At 45.0% G+C, this 20,970-nt stretch overlaps 1 protein-coding gene and 1 pseudogene across 1 annotated transcript in view; one reads left to right on the top strand and one right to left on the bottom strand.

Moving 5' to 3' along the window:
* Senp5 (SUMO specific peptidase 5) overlaps positions 1-20,589 on the bottom strand; it is a 34,672-nt gene extending 14,083 nt beyond the window's left edge. The window contains exons 1-5 of the mRNA XM_075966984.1: positions 20,419-20,589; positions 7,538-9,059; positions 3,221-3,326; positions 2,959-3,097; positions 2,728-2,775 (exon numbers count right to left, since the gene is read on the bottom strand). Coding sequence (XP_075823099.1) covers positions 2,728-2,775; positions 2,959-3,097; positions 3,221-3,326; positions 7,538-9,029 — 1,785 coding nt within the window. The 5' untranslated portion in view covers positions 9,030-9,059; positions 20,419-20,589. The remainder of the gene's footprint in view (positions 1-2,727; positions 2,776-2,958; positions 3,098-3,220; positions 3,327-7,537; positions 9,060-20,418) is intronic.
* LOC142839411 (small ribosomal subunit protein uS5-like) lies at positions 14,643-15,468 on the top strand (annotated as a pseudogene).
* Positions 20,590-20,970: the final 381 nt, after the last annotated feature.

Here is a 20,970-nt window from a genome sequence, read left to right as displayed (position 1 = left end):
TGAGTTCAAGGCCAGCCTGGGCTATAGAGCGAGTTCCAGCATAGCCAGGGCTACACAGAGAGACCCTGTTCAAAAATAAATAAATAAATAAATAAACAAGCAAAAGGAAATAATGATTACTTTAAACTCCAGCGTGGAAATTATGAAATTACCCAATCTGAAGTGTGAGGATTTGGAGATTCCTCTCCAGTAACTATGAACACCTTCCTTTCATTTCTCTTTTCCTTTTTTTCTTTTGGGGTTTTCTTTCTTTCTTTCTTTCTTTCTTTCTTTCTTTCTTTCTTTCTTTCTTTCTTTTTCTTTTTGGTTTTTCGAGACAGGGTTCTCTGTGTAACAGCCTGGAACTCGATCTGTAGACCAGGCTGGCCTCTAACTCACTCACAGAGATCCACCTGCTTCTGCCTCCAAGGGCTGGGATTAAAGGCGTGCACAATCATTTCTATCTACAAGATTACCTTGGCCAAATGAAAGAGCAGGTCTTCCATGCTAAGCTTAGCTCTCTGTTTCACAGTGGTTTCTGCTCATTTGGGGACGTTCGCACTTATTACAGTTGTTGCCCTTCACTCGGTGCTAGAGACTGAACACAGGCTCTGTGTCTAGCACAGAAGAGCCCGATCACTGAGCTGGAGCTCTAGTCCCTGCTAACTTTAACTCTCTTTCTAGGATAGAACTGTCCACCCCCTGGGTGCTTGTGAATCTCAGGGTGTGGTCACCAGACCAGAATAATCACATCGCCTGGGAATGTGAAAATCAAAATTCTTAGGCCCACCTAAGACCTAGTAAAGCTGGAACTCCAGGGTAGGTCACAGCAGCCTGCTTTCAAATGCCTTCAGGTTAAATCTAAAGCAAATTCTTTTAATGCAACCTGGGCATAGTGGCTCTTCTCTTTACTCCTAGCACTGGAGAAGATGAAGCAGGAAGATCCCAAGTCCAACACTAATCTGGGGCACACAGTGAAAACTGTCTAAAAAAAAAAAGCTAAGAGGCATAGGAGGCAGAAGCAAGTGGATCTCTGAGTTTGAGGCAAGCCTGGTCTACATAGTGAGCTCTGTCTCAAAATAAGAAACAAAGAAAAAAGAATTGAGTGCATCAGGGTACATCTACAACCCCAGCATTTCAGCAGCGGCAGATAAAATGGCCTTAGGTTCAATGCCAATTGACCTATAATAGTGAGTTCCAGACCAGCCAAAGATTTAATGGCAAGACCCTGTCACAAAAACCAAAACAAGTGCCAATATCATTCCTGCCAACATGATGAACGTTCCTAAGACCCACCAGACATTCTGCAAGAAATGTGGCAAGCACCAACCCCACGAAGTAACCCACAGTACAAGCGCAGGAAAAGCGGCGTTATGACAGGAAACAGAGGCTGTGGTGGGCAGACTAAACTTATTTTCCACAAAAAGGTAAAACTACAAAGAAGACTATGCTGAGACTGGAGTGTGCTAGCTGACTGCAGATCCAAGAGGATGCTGGCTAGTAAGAGATGCAAACAGTTTTAACTGGGGGGCAATAAGAAGAGTGGTTCAGTTCTAAGCTGATCTTGTTATGAAGATGACAAAATCATGAACTTTAAGAGAAAAAAATCCAAAACAAAGAACCATTCTGCTGTTATTACATTTTTTAATAGATTAATTTATTAAGAACTATTTATATTATTTATTTATTTTGGGGGGCAGAATTTGTCTGTATATCTCTGGCTATGCTGGGACTCAGACAAGATCCCTCTGCCTCTGCCTCTGGTACTCAGAAGTCAAAAGAGAGCACCAGATCTCCTGAACCTGGAACTGTAGAGAGTTGGAAGCCACTATGTGGGTGCTAGGAATTAAACCCAAGTTCCTTGGAAAAGAAAAGTGCACTTAACCATCTCTCTAACCCCAAGACCAAGTTTTATTTAAAATCTATAACTCCTGTTGAAGATACCTTTAAAAAAAAAGAAGAAGAAGTAGTAGTAAGCTCCATTTGGGTGAGTTTCTCTGTGCAATACCACAATAACTTTGTCCTGGAACTCACTCTGTAGACCAGGCTGGCCTCGAACTCACAGAGATCACCTGCCTCTGCCTCCCGAATGCTGAGATTTAAGGCATGAGCCACCACCACCCAAAAGGACACTGATTTTTTTTTCTTAAGCAAAAAATTTCTCAAATAAAAAAAAAACAGAGATAGAAAAAAGGAAAAAAAAACAGAGATAGAAAAAAGAAAAAAAAAGGAAAAAAAGATAGAAAAAAGGAAAAAAGAATTTCTCGCTCTCTCTTTCTCCCTTCCACCCTCCCTCTCCTGAAACAAGGTCTTATGTAGTCCACAGTGGCCTCAAGTTTGCTATGAACCCAAGCATGATTTTGAACTTCTGACCCTCCTGCCTCTGCCTCCCAAAGTGCTGGGATAAAAGGTGGTGTATAACTGCACCCAGGTTAAGCAAAAATGATGATCGAAAATATGGCAAAGTCTAAAATGCAGAGTCAAGATATAATCCAACCCGCCGGACGATGGTGGCGCATGCCTTTAATCCCAGCACTCGGGAGGCAGAGGCAGGCGGATCTCTGTGAGTTCGAGACCAGCCTGGTCTACAGAGCTAGTTCCAGGACAGGCTCCAAAGCCACAGAGAAACCCTGTCTCGAAAAAACCAAAAAAAAAAAAAAAAGATATAATCCAACCCATTTAATCTAAAGAATACAGACAATTACATACTGTTTAAAAGCAAAAAAAAAAAAAAAAAAAGGAACTTACTTTGTCTGGGACTGCATCCATTATCAGCTCACCATACATATTAATGACCTGTAAAATTGAAACCCGCTGATTAGTCCTGTAAGTTCTGACCGTCCTGCGTTGATAGTAGTGAAGGTAGTAAAACCTGAGTCAGACCGTTTTTAAAGAAAAATGGAAAGCCAACCCAAAAGGTATGTTTTACTGGCCAACATCTTGTGCAAGTTTCTACCCTGAAAACTACAAGGCACTAACCTGGTCATTCAACCAATTCTGACCATCCAGGGTAGCCAGGTCATCCATGTCAAGCATGTGCTTATTGTAGAAGATGCGGAAGTTGCACTTTTGATGTCTGGCCCGGTAGTTTGTTATTTCTCTATTGATAAATGGTTTTCTAAAACAGATTTTGAAAGAAAAGGTTAAATGCGTTTTTCAACATATAATTATTTCTTTTCTCTTAAGGGAAAAGTCATTTTTGGCAGTAACTACGGGCTTAACTTTTACATCACTGACATACCTATTAGAAAAGTCTTCATTAAAGACATCTTTTAATCTCCCAAGGACATCTTTTTCACTGAGTGGGACCAAACTTCCATACTTTTTCATAACCTCATCTAGGAATCCTTACATAAAGGAAAAAGAAAAACATGGGAAATTTTCAGCAAAGTTGTTCTCATACCATGTAACACATCTATTAGAGCACACAACAAAAACACAGTAACGCCATTTAAAACAAAAGGCTAGAGCTGGACCCTTTGCCATTGCAACTCACAAATGCCCCAACTGCCACTTCACACTGGGTTTTCATGGTTTCAGCTGATCTTAACCCAAAGCTGTGCCAACAGTTTGGGGAGTGGTTTTCTCTTTTTTAGCCAGGGTCCATCCATACAGAACAGAGGTTGGGTCTAAACCTCATCAGCCTCCTTACACGCTATGGTCACAGGAGTGTGCCACCATGCCCAGCTCATACTGTATTTTTAAACTCCTGACACTTAGAGGGCTTGTCAAGACTAAAGAGAGACATTTCCATAGTGTGATCTTGAAACCTGTGGTTCAGCTAGTGGAAAGGCTGAGCCAATGACTGACCACTGGGACACAGGAATTCTGGGATAGCCAGGTGTGGCTTGAATAAGAATGACAGGTTACAGGAGGTGTGGCCTTGTTGGAGGAAGTGTGTCACTGAGGGTGGGTTTTGAGGTTTCAAATGCTCATGTCAAGCAGTGTCTCGCTGCCTACAGATCAGATGTACAACTTTCACCTATTTCTCCAGTACCGTGTCTGCCTGTGTGCTACCAAGCTCCCCATCATAACAGACTAAACCTCTAAAATGTAAGTAAGCCCCTATTAAATGCTTTCTTTTATAAGTTACCTAGGCCATGGTCTCACTTCACAGCAATAGAACAGTGACTAAGACAACAGGGTAGCATAACAAGATGTTATCTCTTAGACAGGACGGGGAACGGAGGGAAGAGGATGAGAACAAGCCATCTGGTTAAATATGCCTAGGGAACCCTAGTAGTTAATTTCTTTAAAAACAAAAACAAACAAAAAACAGAAATGAAAAAAAAAACCTTTAAAATCGGTTAAGACCATCATCCCTGTATTACTTCAATTCAGTCATTGTTAACACAACACAGAATCAGTCTCAGTGGCACATGCCTGCAATCCCATCATTGAGACAGCAACGGTAGGAGGACCGTAGCAAGTCTGAGGGCAGCTCCATCCACACAGCAGAGCAAACCTACTACTCACAAGGCTTGAATAGCCCCGTGAGGGGAGGGAAGCTTGACTGGGTAACTGAGCAAGGCCTTTCCCTCTGTGGCCTAGGCTGGCCTAAGACCTCCCAACTCAACCTCCAGCAGCAGCTGGGATTATACACCAGGCCAGGCTCTAGAGAGACCTGGTTTACAACAGGGATTTTTAAAAAAAACAATTTTTATTATTTATTTAGCTGTGGTATAAAAGTTTTTCCAGGGCTGGAGAGATGGCTCAGAGGTTAAGAGCATTGCCTGCTCTTCCAAAGGTCCTGAGTTCAATTCCCAGCAACCACATGGTGGCTCACAACCATCTGTAATGGGGTCTGGTGCCCTCTTCTGACCTGCAGACATACACACAGACATAATATTGTATACATAATAAATAAATAAAAAAAAAAGTTTTTCCAACAGAGCTACAACAATTTCAAAAGGGATTTCAGCCAGATTATAAGGCCGTCTGCCGTCAACTGATGTATATATTAATTTAATGGTTTCAATCAAGGCCACTGAGCAAAGTCTCCAGTAAAAAAAAACTAACATTGCTTGTAAACAGCTAACAAAGAAGCTGAGGAAGGCTCAGGGGCTCACAAAGGGATGTGCTGAGAAGGAAGAGCCATGGCCTGCCAGGCTAACAGCTGATCTGGACTATGATGGGAAAACCATAACCAGCTCCTTCTGTGGCTCCAAACCATGGTTTCTGCTAGGCTGTCAATTCAAAATGGAAAGAACTCTGCTGCACAGAGAAAGATGAAGACCCTGTATTTCCTCCTGTTCAGCTCCCACCAGAGTGGCTCCCAACTTTCTGGGAACCCAACTCAGGGCCCCAGACATGCTGGACAAACCACAGAATGTACCTCAGCCCTTTATTCCTTATTTTTATTCCATTCGTTCATTCGCTGTGTGTGTGTGTCTGTACAGTAAGGCACACCTGCCAAAAGCACACAAACAGAGGTCAAAGGACAGCACGTGGGAGATGGTTCTCAGGTCATTAGGCCTGGCAGCAAGTGCCTTCACCTTTTACCCACTGAGCCATCTTCCCAGCCCAGCCCTAGGTTTTTTAAATCATTACCTCTGATTCTTCACCCAAGTCTGTTGGAGGTTCTAAGAATAAAGCACACAACATTTTTAAATTTTTTGTTTTTATTATGTATAAGGGTGTTTTTTCTGCTTATGTCTGTGTACTACATGTGTGCCTAATGCCTAAGGAGGCCAGAGCAGGGTGTCAGATCCTCTGGAACTGGAATTACAGATGGTTGTGAACTGTCATTTTGGGTCTCTGCCTAAGCCAGGTCTGTTAATCATAGAGCTATTTCTCCAGCCCCAAGAGTATTTATGTCTGCTATATTCCCAGCCTTCGTATTTTAATAGCTATCTATTAAAATAGACAGGGGTCTTAGTCTACACGAAAGAATGGAGAAATCAGGAAACCTTAATATTTTGAAAGATTGCATCGAATAGGTAGAAAGAGAGTACGAACTCCACAAAGCTGTCCTCTGACCTTCACAGGGAACACTGAGGAAGAGTGAGTAGAGAGAATATAAGGGCCACAGGGTGGGAAGAAGAGCTGTGATATGCTGTCTTCTGGACACATCATGACCATTGCACCCATGAGCTCACGGCAGCTATGGTCACCAGCACAAGGCCAACCAACAAAATCAGTCAACATCCCAACAGCACTGTCCAATTAGGACTCAGAGGGGACGGATGGAAGGAGCAAGGAGGGAAAAGAGGGATGTGTTAGGGATGCCAGGGGGAAAGTTGGGGTTGCATATGATCAAGTTACACTGTATAACACCAGGCGTGGTGGCACACATCTTTAATTTCAGCATTTGGGAGACAGAGTCTGGAGCAGACTCTTTTAAGAACTGTGTAATCTGGGCATGGTGGCTCTTGCCTTTTAATACCATTAATACCAGCACCAGAGAAGATGAGACAGGAGGATGCCAAGTCCAAAGTCAATCTGGGATGCACAGTGAACACAGTCTCAAAAAAAAAAAAAAGAAGAAGAAGAAGAAGAGGGAGGAGGCCAGCACTTGGAAGGCAGATGGATCTCTGTGAGTTCAAGGACAGCCTGGTATATATAGCAAATTCCAGGACAGTCAGAGAGATACAGTAAAACCCCAACTAAAGGGAAAAAGATCCACTGTATACAGATATGGAACTGTCAAAGAAATAATAAATAATACTCTGTTAAGAAGAAAAAAGAAACAACAACAAAAACTTTAAAATTTGTCTAAACAACAACAAACAATGTTGTGGCACTAAAGAATGTTATATTCTGGGAGTGACAATCCTTGGCAATTACAATTAATTTGGCATCTTTATATCTAAACTGATATGGTGGTCCATGGAAGCAGAGATCATTGTATTCTGCTTGTTCCTATATTCATAGATACCAGAATTCTGGCTGGTATACAAGAGCTTCTCATATATTAATAAAAGAGAAACAATCCTAAGGAGAACTAGGTAAAGAAAAACTATGTACCAATCAAATGCAGCCAAACACACAGAAGTCATCAGGCTGGGTAGAGCTCAGTTGACAGAATGTCTGCCTCACATGCACAAGGCCCTGCGTTCAATCCACAGCCCCATATAAATCACGTATGGTGATAACATACCTGTAATCCAGCACTTGAGAGCATCACGAATTCAGTCATCCTCGACTGCATGCAAGTTTGAGGCCAGACTGATTTTACCTAAGATTCTGTCTAAAAACAAAGACCTGATCTTATAAAATTCTCATCTGTAATCTGTATGACTGACTGCTAAAACTTAGGTTTAAAAGGTAATTTGGCCATTCTCTTAAACTGTTTGAATATCAACATTCTTTTACCAGCAATTTCAATAGCAATTTAACTTACAGAAACAATTGTGTACAAAAGTTCATTGAACCCTCATAGCAAAATCAATCCAAGTGTCCATCAGCAAACCGAGAAGGGAGCTAAGCAACATCTCCATAAGGGAGCAGTGTAAAGGGCACCACGAACATCCAATGGCCTTCAGGGAAAGCCATGTGTGGGAGGGTGAACCAAGACTTCTGGGAAGGATAATGGAGGGCAACAAAGAACAGTGCATACCGGAGAGGCAGGCTGACAGCTGCTCATCATCCACGAGAGAAGCCTTCTGACTGCCCTTGCCACCCGCCATTTGGTTTTCTGCTTTGAGTTCACTGCACACCAAGGGGGCATCCAGGGGACTTTTACAGTAAGGGTGGTCCAGCAGTTTAGAACTAAGGATGTTCTGCTTGACAGACCCATCCTCCTCCATCTGGAAGTGCTCGTTCTGAGGAGGCGCTTCTGACACAGGCCCATCCACAGCACCCACAGATGCGTCTGCTCCAGACACCGGCAGCCTTACTCTGTCGTCACTGACAGCACTTGTCCCACTCTCCTGACCCAGAGTCGGAACTGCTCTTTCCGTTTCCGAAGTGAGCTTGTTACTAGGAGGATGTTCTGTTAAAGGGATCTCGTGGATTTGCTCTGTACACTCCCACTTAGAAGAGGGTGATTGGTCCCAGGCGTATGTGGTAGAGCCATTCTGTTGCTCAGGGAAGGCTTCATCTACATTGCGCTCCTTGTCCAAGAAAGGGCTTTCTTTAGTGTGACCATCAGGCACATGCGAGTTCTTTCCCTTCACCACGGCACTGCCATCCATGTCTGTAAGGTATGGCTGACACTGACAAGGGTCCTCAGGTTCTGGGGAAGGGACCGGGCTGCAACTGCCAGCCTCAGTGTTATCCCTACGGTTCTCTTGATGGTCCCCAGCAACCTTCTGTACCCAGCTCCTCTGGGCTTTTCTTAGCTTGCAAACTCTGTTTTTCGTTCTGAAGTGCTGGGATCTGAAAATCCTATACCGAAATCTAATCATGGATAATTTCTCATGCATCATAAGAGACACTTTGACTCTTCGATGTTGATTAAGTTGGAACTTTTTCGGAATCAAGGGTTTCCCATTCCTGTGGTGCTCTAGCCCTTGGTAGCAGCCATAACAGACACGCTTTCTATGTTTGTTCAAGACCACAATCTTGCCGCTCTCACCTGGACTTTGGCTCTCCCCATTGAACTTCATGGGAAAGTCTGAAGCCTGTGGGCCTGTCCTAGGTTTGTGACCACTGGCCTTACCTAAGACAGTATTTGTTGACAAGCTAGTGACTGCCGTCAGGAGCCTTTTCTCTCTGCAGTGTCCATGGTCCAAGTTCTTTGCTGATGACAGTAACTTATCTGCTTGGAGTTTCAGGAAGCTCCTTGAGGAAGAAAGGAAGTGCTTGGTGTCCTTCCTGCTCACTTTGGCATACAACGTGCTACCATTCTGAGCTGCCACTCCAGACCTGGCCTTTGCACAAAGTGGCACATCCTGAATCCATGACTTCTGGATGTGAGGACCCTTCTTACTACACTGGAAATGCCTCAGCTGTTGACCCCAAACAACCGGCCTTCCCAGCTTAGCTTTCAGAAAGCACAAGTTTTGAGGAAAATAGAACTTCTTAAAGCTTCCAAACCCAGTATTCCATTTCTCAGAAAAGGCTAAGTGAATTCCCTTTTTCCATAGAATTTTCTTCTGTTTTTTCATTTTTCTGATGCATAATGAGAACTGATGTACCTAAACAGAAAAAAATGTAAAGTTAGATTTCACTGTAAATATGCCATAAAGACATATCACAGCTAAGATCAGAAAAAATGAAAAAGAACATATGCATTCCAATTTATTCTATCAGTCATAAAGAAATCCTACCTGACTGAAGGTCCCACTGCAAGGAGAAAAGGAAAGAAAAAAAAAAAACATGAACATTTAACAAGCCCTATTTTCTGTACACCTGCCTCTGATGAGGACATTTCAAGAACTGTCAGGGTACGGTCACACATGCCTTTAACACCAGCACTGGGGAAGCTGTGGCCAGGTGGACCTCAATCTCGAGTTGTAGACCAGTCTCTTCTACATAGTGAGTTCTAGGTCAATCAGTGCTGTATAGTGAGTGACACCTTTAACAAAAAACCACTGGTCGGTGGTGGTACACACCTTTAATCCCAACACTTGGGAGGCAGAAGCAGGCGAATCTCAGCAAGTTCGAGACCAGCTGGTCTACATAAAAAGTTCCAGGACAGCCAGGGCTACACAGAGAAACTCTGTCTCGAAAAAACAAAAAAAACAAAAAAACTTGCCAGGCAGTGGTTAGTGATGCATGCCTTTAATTCCAACACTCAGGAGGCAAAGGCAGACAGATCTCTGAGTTAGAGGCCAGCCTGGTGTACAGAGCTAGTTCCAGGACGGCCAGGACTACACAAAGAAACCCTGTCTCAAAAAACAAAGCAAAAACCAAAACTTCTCAGTATATACTAGTTTTTGTGATTTATTTTTATTTTATGTGCTTGAGTATGTGGCTGCATGTATGTAGGTGCACCACTCACATGCCTACTGCCTGAGGAGGTCAGAACAGGATGTTGAACCCCCTGGAACTGTGATTATGGATGGCTGTAAGCTACCATGTGGGTGCCTAGAATTGAACCTGGGTCCTCTGCAAAAGCAACAGGTGTTTTTAACTGCTGAGTCGTCCCTTCAGCCCGCTGCATCAGAATCAGAAGAGAATTTCTGAGTTTTTAGTACTGGAGCCACCTTGCTAGGCACAGAGTTTGTTTCTCATTAGCTAAGTGACTTGAAGCATGTCATTCAGATTCTGTGTTCTCCATGGCAGAGTGAAAGACAGTATGGGAGAAGCACCAAATACCACTTCAGACAGATTCATATCAGCTTATTTATAATTTGCCAACAGGAAAACAACTTTTGCCGGCAATTTTTTTATATTTGTTTATTTATTATGTATACAATATTCTATCTATATGCCTGAAGGCCAGAAGAGGGTGCCAGACCTCTTTACAGATGGTTGTGAGCCACCATGTGGTTGCTGGGAATTGAACTCAGGACCTTTGGAAGAGCAGGTAATGCTCTTAACCACTGAGCCATCTCTCCAGCCCCTTGCTGGCAATTTTTTTTAAAGATTTATTTATTTATGTATACAACATTCCTTCCATGTCTGCCTGCATGCCAGAAGAGGACACCAGATCTCATTACAGATGGTTGTGAGCCACCGTGTGGTTGCTGGGAATTAACTCAGGACCTCTGGAAGAGCAATCAGTGAGTGTTCTTAACCTCTCGAGCCATCTCTCCAGCCCCTGGCAATTTTTTTTTCAAAGGGAAAGTTATCTTTGGTCCACATAGCCATCAACCTCAGGAGACCAGGCTCCACTTCCACAAGTCAGAGTCTGTCTGTAAGGAACAGCACCTCGCCAGCTGCTCTCACCCAGTTACACTGGCTCTCAAGTGACTATAAGAGCCACAGACAAACACACACACACACACACACACACACACACACACACACACACACACACACACAATGCCAGGAACAGCTGACAGAGGTGAGCAGTGAGCAGGATGAATGAAAACCAGACACAACGCTACAACAGTCAGTGCCAGCCTAGCCTGCAAAGGGCCTCTGTTCAATGAACAAGACACTGGGGCTGGAGACAGAGCACTTGCCCAGCCTGCACAAAGCCCTGGATTCAATCCTCAGAACCACATAAAACCATTAGTCATGAAGACGCACATGCATAATCAACTCTAACCCTCAGGAAATGAGGTAGAAAGATCAGCTCAAGGTCTGTGGGAGAAAGGCCATCAATCTTACGCAGCTATGCACCCTGAAAGCTACAACCTACCAGGAAAGATGTGCCTGGAGCAACAAGCAACAGTGGCACAAAGGTTATGAGGACACCAATCAATTCCAGTGAGATCTGAGGCTTGCCCCCACAGAAAGGTATTCACGCCTGGCACTATAAACCTGGTCAAAACCCCAGGGCTGGGCAGGTGACAAGCCCTACAAGTAGTAGAGCTCTGACGAAAGGACATGGGATCACAATGCCTTCTGGGTATTTATGTCTATACCCACAGATTGGTGCTGCTCTGTACAGAGTCAGCAGCAGTTAATACAGACTCATAGCTGAGCAAAGCGGTATAAACACGTGACTCGAATGCTTGGCTCTAAAAGGGACATCGGTAGCGTATATACCCTGCGAGGCTCAGGGAACAAGGAAGAAGGGACAAGAATGAAGAGCGCAAGATAAAATGCTGTGGACTGCTGTTGTGTGGGTGTGACCCGGCTGCTGTGCCCACGGACTCATGGCAGTGATGGCTGTCTACTGAGTCTGTGCCCAGGAACTCACGGCAGCGATGGCTGTCTACTGAGGACCTGTACAAGACTGGGCCCAGCAACATTCCATCATGGAGGGCTCACCTACTCTTCCCTGAGGAGCTCTAGACAATCAAAGGTTACTGGGGGAGGGGGAATCATATTCTTCAGTAGAGTAGCCACTGGCTAAGTTATTCTTTCTCAAGTAATAACCCGTCCCCCATGCTCCTGCAAGCAACAACTAAATGTAGTGGGACACCAGAAAAAGAGAGTGGTTGCACACCTTTAATCCCAGCACAGGAGGCAGAGGCGGTGGATCTCTGTGAGTTCAAGGTCAGCCTGCTCTGCTGAGCTAGTTCCAGGACGGCCAGGGCTACAAAGAGAAACCCTTCCTCTTATATTTTTGGTTGTGAGCCTAGCCTTTAACGGCTAAGCCATCTCTTCAGCCCAAGAAACCCTTTCTCAAAAGTCAAAAAGAGAAGAGAGAGATGAAGTAGGAGGTGGGCTTGGAGGCAAGAAAGGGTTCTATGAGGGGGGATAATAGAATGAGAGATGAATACAGTCAAAGAATACTGTATTTATGTATATAAAACTGTGAAACAAGTAAATAAAGGAAGAGGAGGGAAGGGTCCAGGTCATCCTCAGCCACACGAGTTCTAAGTCAGCCTGGGGTATATAGCCTGTCTCAAAAAACGAAAAAGAAAAGCCAAACACATGATTTCAGAAGTTAATGATATCTCGTATTACTAAAAGTTCTGTAGACACTAGCCACCGTAAGGAGTGGAAGAAATGACACATGATACACTATGAACCAGAAACCAACAGATAACGTGGAATCAAGTTTGCTAACAATGTAGTAAGAAAAGGTTCCCATCTTCTCCACTCCCCCACACACATTACCCGTCCCCCTCTTGTGTGATTTTTTGAGACAAGGGTTTCTCTGTAGCCCTGGCTGTCCTGTAACTAGCTCTGTAAACAGGTTGGTCTCAAACTCAGATCCGCCTGCCTCTGCTGGCCCTAGTGCTGGGATTAAAGATGTGCGCATCAACTGCCAAGCCTCAATGTTACCTTTCTATACATCACTTTCCTGTGAGGAAAACACATGGAGGGCTAAATATATGTTTACCTTGGTCTCTTCTCCAAAGCCCAATGATACATTCGACACTGGACTGGGGAGGGGCAAGATCTTTCTAAATTACTCAGGCTGGCCTTGAATTAGCAAGCCTACCGCCTCTGCTTCACAGATGCTGGAATTACATGTGTGCACCACTATGCACAGCTAAAGATTTTGTGCATGTGTGTTTGGGTGGTTTTTCCTCTGTGTAACAACCCTGGCTGTCCTGGAATTCGCCCTATAGAATAGGCTGGACTGGAACTCAAAGAGATTCACCCACCCCAAGTGCTGGAATTAAAGGCAGGTGCCGCCACCACCTCCCGGCTGGAAGTTAGATTTTAAAAAGGCAAAACCCCACTAGGTACGCACATCCTCCGATAATCCTAGCAGCCAGGGGACTGAGGCATGGCTCACAAGTTAAAGGCCAGCTTTGGTGATTTACAATGAGACCCTGTCAAAAATAACATGTGCTTGATGAGTGAGTAAAAGCCCCACAGACAAAGATAATGAAAGAAGATCAAAAAACTTGTAAAAGAAACAGTCACACTAGGTGGTATACACTTTTAATCTCAGCAGAGACTAGAGGGTCTGTCTCCAAGTTCAAATCTTTAATGAGTTCAAGGCCAGCCTGGTCTACATAACAAGTTCCAGGTCAGTTAAGGCCACACAGCAAAACCTTGTTTCAAAAAACAAAAGCAGATGAACGAGTAACACACTCAGTAGGTCAGAAAGGGCAATGCCATGAAGTAAGCTACATGACCTCAGAAAGGTCCCAAATTAGAGGAAACAAATACCTATGAAGGTAAGGAATATGGACAGCTGAAAAAGGAAGGTCCCAGGAAGTCTGAAGAGGAAGTTCCACCCCAGATCCTCCCTCCTGCCCTGAGAGAGAAGCTGTTCCCTTTCTTGGCGAAGATAAATCAGGAAGCACAGTGCAGAGCAAGCTGAGAGGAATGAGTTCACGCTGTGGACTTGCCCTCCTCACCAACACTTTATAAGGATACACTGTCAATGAGACAATTCCTATCAGGACAAGAGAGGTCATTTAAAGATTGTAGATATTTAATGCTCCCCTAGAAGGCCAAACAATTATTCTCCAGTGTATTCTGACATCAAAGAAATGCACTGTCCCTTTCGTCCCTAAGAATAGAAATTTAACCTTCAAAAAGGGTAAAATAGGGCTGGAGAGATTGCTCAGCAATTAAGAGAACTGGCTGTTCTCCTAGAGGGCCCAAGTATAATTCCCAGCACCCACACAGCAGCTCACAACTGTCTGTAATGCCAAGATCTGACACCCTCACACAGATAACCATGCACACCAATACACATAAAATAAAAATAAATGTTTTTTTAAAAAATGGTAAAACAGATATTCTGTAAGGCCAGTTTGAAGGAGAATGGTACAGTCAGTAAGAAGCACTCTTTTCAACTCATCCTCTGAGACTGTGGCAATCACTGGTTCATCCTCCAGAAAAGTTGGTTAGTTTGTAAGAAAATCCATAAGTCAACACACAGATATTCCTCCACGTCGGAGCCCCAGCTAGCCCACTTCATTGACTTTTCAGAATGTGATATGATGTTTCTTCTAATAAAGACCAGCCATGCATTTCCATCAACTAACACACTAACAAACACAAAGTGACGGCCACCACAAAGATTAAGAGCCTGGAAAATACAATCAGTGAAAAATTCTATAAAAAGCTGGGTGGTGCCTTTAATCCCAGCCCTCAGGCGGCAGAAGCAGGCAGATCTCTGTGTTCAAGGCCAGCCTGGTCTACAGAGTGAGTTCCAGGACAGCCAGAACTACAGAGAAACCCTGTCTCTAAAAAACTATATATATATATATATGCTGCTGCTGCTGCTGCTGGAAAACACTAACTGGTGGATGACGCCAGTGCAGCAGGAGGGCCCGGAGGACCCAGGGGCTCCCGGAGGATTTGGCCACGGTCGTGGTTGCCCGTGGTTGTGGTCGCAGGGCTGGCAGAGGTAAAGCTGAAAACAAGGAGTGGATTCCCATCACCAAGCTGGGCCGCCTAGTTAAGGACATGAAAATCAAGTAGAGAAGATCTACCTGTTCTCCCTGCCCATTAAGGAATCCGAGATTACTGATTTTTTTTTCCTGGGAGCTTCCCTAAAGGATGAGGTTCTAAAGATCATGCCAGTGCAGAAGCAAACTAGGGCAGGCCAGTGGACCAGGTTCAAGGCTTTCATCAATATTGGGGACTACAGCGGTCATGTAGGTCTCGGTGTTAAGTGCTTCAAGGAAGTAGCCATGCCGTCCAAGGGGCCATCATCTTGGCCCAAGCTTTCCATTGTCCCTGTGCAGAGAGGCTACTGGGGGAACAAGATTGGCAAGCCCCACACTGTTCCGTGCAAAGTGACAGGCCGCTGTGGTTCTGTGCTGGTGCATCTCATCCCTGCCCCCAGAGGCACTGGCATAGTCTCCGCTCCTGTGCCCAAGAAACTACTGATGATGGCTGGCATTGATGACTGCTGCACATCAGCCAGGGGCTGCACTGCCACCCTGGGCAACTTTGCAAAGGCCACCTTTGATGCCATCTCTAAGACCTACAGCTACCTGACCCCCGACCTCTGGAAAGAGACTGTGTCTCCTTACCAGGAATTCACTGACCATCTTGTGAAAACCCACACCAGAGTCTCTGTTCAGAGGACCCAGGCTCCAGCTGTGGCTGTCACATAAGGGTTTTTATACAAGAAAAATAAAAGTGAATCAAGTCTGTTAAAAAAAAAAACTATAGGGCTGGAGAGATGGCTCAGAGGTTAAGAGCATTGCCTGCTCTTCCAAAGGTCCTGAGTTCAATTCCCAGCAACCACATGGTGGCTCACAACCATCTGTAATGGGGTCTGGTGCCCTCTTCTGGCCTTCAGGCATACACACAGACAGAATATTGTATACATAATAAATAAATAAATATTTAAAAAAAAAAAAGAAAAAACTATATACACACACAAAAAAAACTTAACAAAGTCATGACATATAAAGTGCTAATATTGCTAATACATAAAGAACTCATAAATTAGGAAATAAAAGTCAAAAAGCTTGATAACCTAATGAGAAAAAATATATAAGGAGGCAATTCATAAATAAAATTTTCTAAATAGCCCTTAAACATAGAAAAACAGTAAGACAGTCTCCTGGAGATCTCGAGTTACTTTCTTGACAGCTGGGTATATCTCTAGCCAAAAGATACTTTGTTTCCAAGGTACTACTCTGTAGCCAAGACCTACCTCAAATATGCAATCCTCCTGCTTCTGCCACCTGACTAAAAAAGGCATTTTCAAACTTTGCTGATGGAATTCCAAACTGACGTAATCATTTTGGAAGAGAATTTGGTTAAGATTTCATAAATTCCACAGAAGTATTTATCCTTTGATCTGGCAACCTTACTTTAAGCAACTTGAATAGAAAATGCAGCTAGGACAATGACAAGGCAAAGACAATGTTGCAACATTGTCTATAAAAGCAAATATTCCACCACTACCCACAGCAAGAGCATGGTTGAATAAACTAGTTTATCTACAGGTTGAATGAAGCTTCAATGGGGCAAGGATTCCTTCAGCAACCAGCATGCAGTGATTTACAGGATCCATCCTTAGATGAAGAAGGCAAAGTTCAGATGAGTTCCAAAGGAGGGAGGGGCAAGAAATGATGAGGGAAGGGCTGTTTCTCTGTATGTCTTTTTCTGCCAGTCTGGCTTTAGACAAACCTAATGCTTCACATCTTAAATGAACCTGGCGTTGGGGCTGGAGAGATGGCTCAGCGGTTTAGAGCACTGGCTGCTCTTCCAGAGGTCCTGAGTTCAATTCCCAGCAACCACATGGAGGCTCACAACCATCTGTGCCCTCTTCTGGTGTGTGGACGTATGTGGAGGGAGAATGTTGTATACATAATAAATAAATAAATCTTTAAAAAAAAATGAACCTGGCGTGCTTGCTTTTCCTCTCTGCAATACTGGAGATTAAACCAGGGCCTCCTGAATGCCCAGCAGGCGGCTTCACCACTGTGTTGTATCTCTTAGCCCCTGTATTTCAAATGATTAATACAACTACACCACAAAAGGAGAAAATTAACAGACAACTTCAGAAAACAGTATTTGGACAACATGCTCGGGCGCTAAAGAAAGACAAAGTGTGCATACAGATATTGCACAGTGCACAGCAAATCTGTCTTTTCATACAAGTAGGAGTCAATTCTGATAGTATTGGTATCCTGAGGTTAAGCAAATAAAATATGCTGTGGATAATTAAAGCTGGACTTTCCACCACTAGAGAAACAATGAAGCATGAAATGATGAGAGAAAAACTGGAGGTACCACTATGAGCTCAGAGTTTAATGCAGATACAGATATGGCAATGTACATACACAGATAAATATTTCTTGACTGTCAATGAAGCAACACAATCCCAGTAAAAAGTAAGCACCCTAACAACCAGACCTTGGTTTCAAAAGAAACAGTAGCACAGTGACTCAAACTTGAAATTCCAGCCCTCTGGAGGCCGAGACAGGAGCACAAGGAAATCAACGCCATCAATGGTCACACAGTCCAGTGGGAGGCCAGCCTGAACCTATGAACCTGAAATGTCACTGTGGTGCCAGAACATACACATAAATACTCTGTGAGTGAGAGACAGAGAGACACACAGAGAGAGGTTTCACTATGTAGTCTTGGCTGGCCTGAAACCTGCTATGAAGACCATGCTGATCTCGAATTCACAGAGATTAGCTGGGATTAAAGGCATGTATCACTATGCCCTGTATAATTTTAAAGGGTAACAAAACAGGCAGAAGAGACATCTTCTTTATACATAATTTCAAATAAAAAAATATAGAATGAACAGGATACGGTGACGCACACCTTTAATCCCAGCACTGGGGTGTAGAGGCAGGTGGGTCTCTGAGTTTGAGGCCAGCCTGGTCTACAAAGTACGTTCCAGGACAGTTAGGACTATTACACAGAGAAACCTTGCCCCAAAAAACCAAACACAAAAACAGGCTGAATGGGAAAAATAGAAAAGAATAAGATCTGCTAAGAACTGACTGCCCACGCCCCAGGTGTAGCTACACCTCCTACAGTCCAAGTACTCAGAAGGCTGAGGCAGATGGGTCACAAGTAGCCAGACTCTCAGATCTCAGAAAAAAAGAAAAAGAAAAAAGGCGGAGTGGGGGTTGGGGGTGTAGAGGCTGGGAGATGCCTCAGTGGGAAAAATGCTTGCCACCTGTTGGGGATTGCAGACCCTCAGACCCTGAATTTTCTATGACCCCTTGCCTGCCAGAGTAAACAACTTGTTTTCCCGGGCTTGCAGCTGCTCTGGGCACGAGACCCTCATGAGTTCCTGATGGTAGGGGAGTGGTTTCTGGTGGGCTTGGAGCTGAAAAATCCTGAGAGCTAGGGCGTGCCCATTAGTCAAAGACAGCCCTATATAAGCTGCCCAGGAACACAATAAAATTAGCATTCATGTTTCAAGGATGGCCCGTGTCTGTCTGTCTGTCTGTCTGTCTGTCTGTCTGTGTGTGTGTGTGTGTGTTTAAATCTCCAGCCCCTTGCTGGAGGTGCCACACTACCTGATTTTTGGGTCCCAGGACCCACATAAAAACTGAGCACAACACATTCCTATAATCCCAGAACTGGGTAGTAGCAGAAGACAGATCCCTAGAGCTTGATGGTCAACCAGCCAGCCAAATGGGCAGTTCACATTCAATGAGAGATTCTGTCTCAATACATAGAGTGCAGAACGGTCCAGGAAGAGACCCCACACAGGTTAGCGCAGCCACACCCCACTTGACTAGAAACTAGAAAGCAATGGAGAAATGCCTTCAAGGCTTCAAAGTTCTGACAGAAAATTATTTAACAAGAGAATCTTAGGCCCGCCTAAGAACTAATGACTGAAAAGGGAAAAAAGGTTTTCAGACAGGTGATTTATCAAAGTATATACCTCCCATATACCTTTCTCAAAGAGTCCACAAGATAAGAAGTACCAGGACAAAATCAGGGAGTAAACCAAAAAGACATGGGAACCAGGCTCAGTGCTTGCCTAGCATGTGTGATGCTTTGGGTTCATTCAAATAATAACGATAATAATAGTAAAATTAAAGGTGGGAGAGAAAGGCAAAGGTTACTATGAAAACCGAAATGGAAAGGCAGGGTGGATGGCTCAGTGGTGAAGAGTACGTATTCTACCCCCAGCACTCACACAGTGCCTCACAATCACCCATAACACTAGTTCCAGGGGATCCAACGCCCTCTTCTGCTCCCCATAGGCGCCAAACAAGATGTGGTGCAGACATGCAGACAAAATATGCATGCACGCTTTTTTAATATAAAAGATGGGGGGGGGCAACAGAGAAAGAGCAAGCTGGGTGGTGGTGGCATAAGCCTTTAATCCCAGCACTCAGGAGGCAGAGGCAGGCAGATTTCTGTGAGCTCGAGGCCAGCCCTGTCTACAAGAGCTATTTCCAGGACAGGCTCCAAAGCAACACAGAGAAACCCTGTCTCGAAAAAAAAAATTTAATAAAAAAAAAAGAGAGAGAAAAGATGTATAAACTGGGCTTGTTATCTCAACATTTGGGAGATGATAACTGAGATGGGGATAACTGTAAATTCAAGGCCAGCATAATCTACACAGCAAACTGCCTTTCAGCCTGAGCTGGTATGTTTTAGGAGCAGAGTATCGGGAATCCGAGATATAGGAGCAAAGGACTCCTAAATAGGACGAAACATAAATGAGGCATCTCCCAGGTCTTCTCTCAAAGCCCAGAGCACAAATGCTATCTTCGAATGGGAGAAACTGATGACTTATCCTCATACCAGTGCTCTATTGATAAGCACAAGCATCTGAGTGACTAGCTTTCTTGGATGCTGCACACTCAAAGCACAGATTGCAGCTAAGTTCCAACCACACAAGATCCTGGTATCTCTCCTGGCACCCTTCTCGATACTAAGCTTATTCTGGACAAAAGGCAAAAAGCATAATCAGGAATGTACCATGTGTCCTGAATATTCTTAAATGGCGCTTTAACCAGAGCCTCAAAAAATGTCATTCAATTATTCCAACTAATCTGTACAGGTATAAGAACATGCCTACGTTCTGGCGGTGAGTTAAAAACAGTACCAAATAGCAGACTAGCAATTCAATTCAGCTTCTCCGGATTCTTAAGTACAAACTCCCATGACCTTTCAGCATCTCACTTTCCCCAACAGAATGGCCTCACAGTGGAAATCGGGGTTAATACTGCCCAGCCCGGATATAATAAAAAAGTAGCCTCCCACCAACCTAAAGCCCAAGAATGCCATGCATAAGCGTGATGGGAAGGAACCAAAGCAAGCAGCAAGCAGAGCTGTCGGATAAACTCAAACCCCTCGACTTCCGTAAGGCAGGAGCTGGGAGCCTGACAGCGATCTACAGGCAAAGCGTCCCCTGGCTTCGGAAGGAGCGGCCCGGGGAGCGGGTTTTCTAGCTGTCTGATCTCAAGGCTCTGGCTACAGAGGAAGAAGGGCCGCGGTCCCCGGAGACCAGCGCCCACTAGGCGGCCTGCGATGCGGCCGTGGGGAAGTGTGCGGGCCTCGGGCGGCGCTGAGCTGGCGTGGGGAAGGGCTGGTCAGCAGCGCCGCGGACGCCGGGGCTGCCCCGCTCCCGCTTACCTAGGTGCTTGGCTCCCGGCACCTAACCCGCTGCCTGGACGAACGCTGCGGCCGCCGGGACCGCTGCCTCGCCCACGCCCACACCCGGAGAAGCCCGACCAGCCACCGGGACTCCGGCCTGCTCGCGGCCGGTGGGGCTGCCGAGCTTCCTGCCAGCCGCTGCGCGATACCGGCGCCCGCTTTCCGCGTCACCTCCTCCTCCCTTGCCCTTCCGCCAGGAGCTCCGCCCACGCCCTGTGTGAAGGGCGTGGCCAGAGACGCCTGCTTTTGGAAACGCTGGTGTGCTTCTGCTCAAGGCGTGGGTCGGCAACGGAGGATCTGGAGGAACTGCAATCTCGTGTTGGCCCAGGCCCCTCAAGGCAGGTTTCCGACTTCCGGCCATCAGCTCCCTTCGAGCTTTTGCCGTCAGAAAAGCTAAAACAAACCTGGTGGTGGTGGCGCGGTAGCGCGTGCCTTTAATCCCAGCACTTGGGAAGCAAAGGCAGGCGGATCTTAGTTCGAGGCCACCCTGCTCTACAAAGTGAATTCCAGGACAGCCGGGACTGTTACAAA

Source organism: Microtus pennsylvanicus, chromosome 1 (genome assembly GCF_037038515.1).
Source record: "Microtus pennsylvanicus isolate mMicPen1 chromosome 1, mMicPen1.hap1, whole genome shotgun sequence".
Classification (NCBI taxonomy): Eukaryota; Metazoa; Chordata; class Mammalia; order Rodentia; family Cricetidae; genus Microtus; species Microtus pennsylvanicus.
Note: the sequence above shows the minus strand (reverse complement) of the source record. Positions and strands in the feature narration are given on the sequence as shown.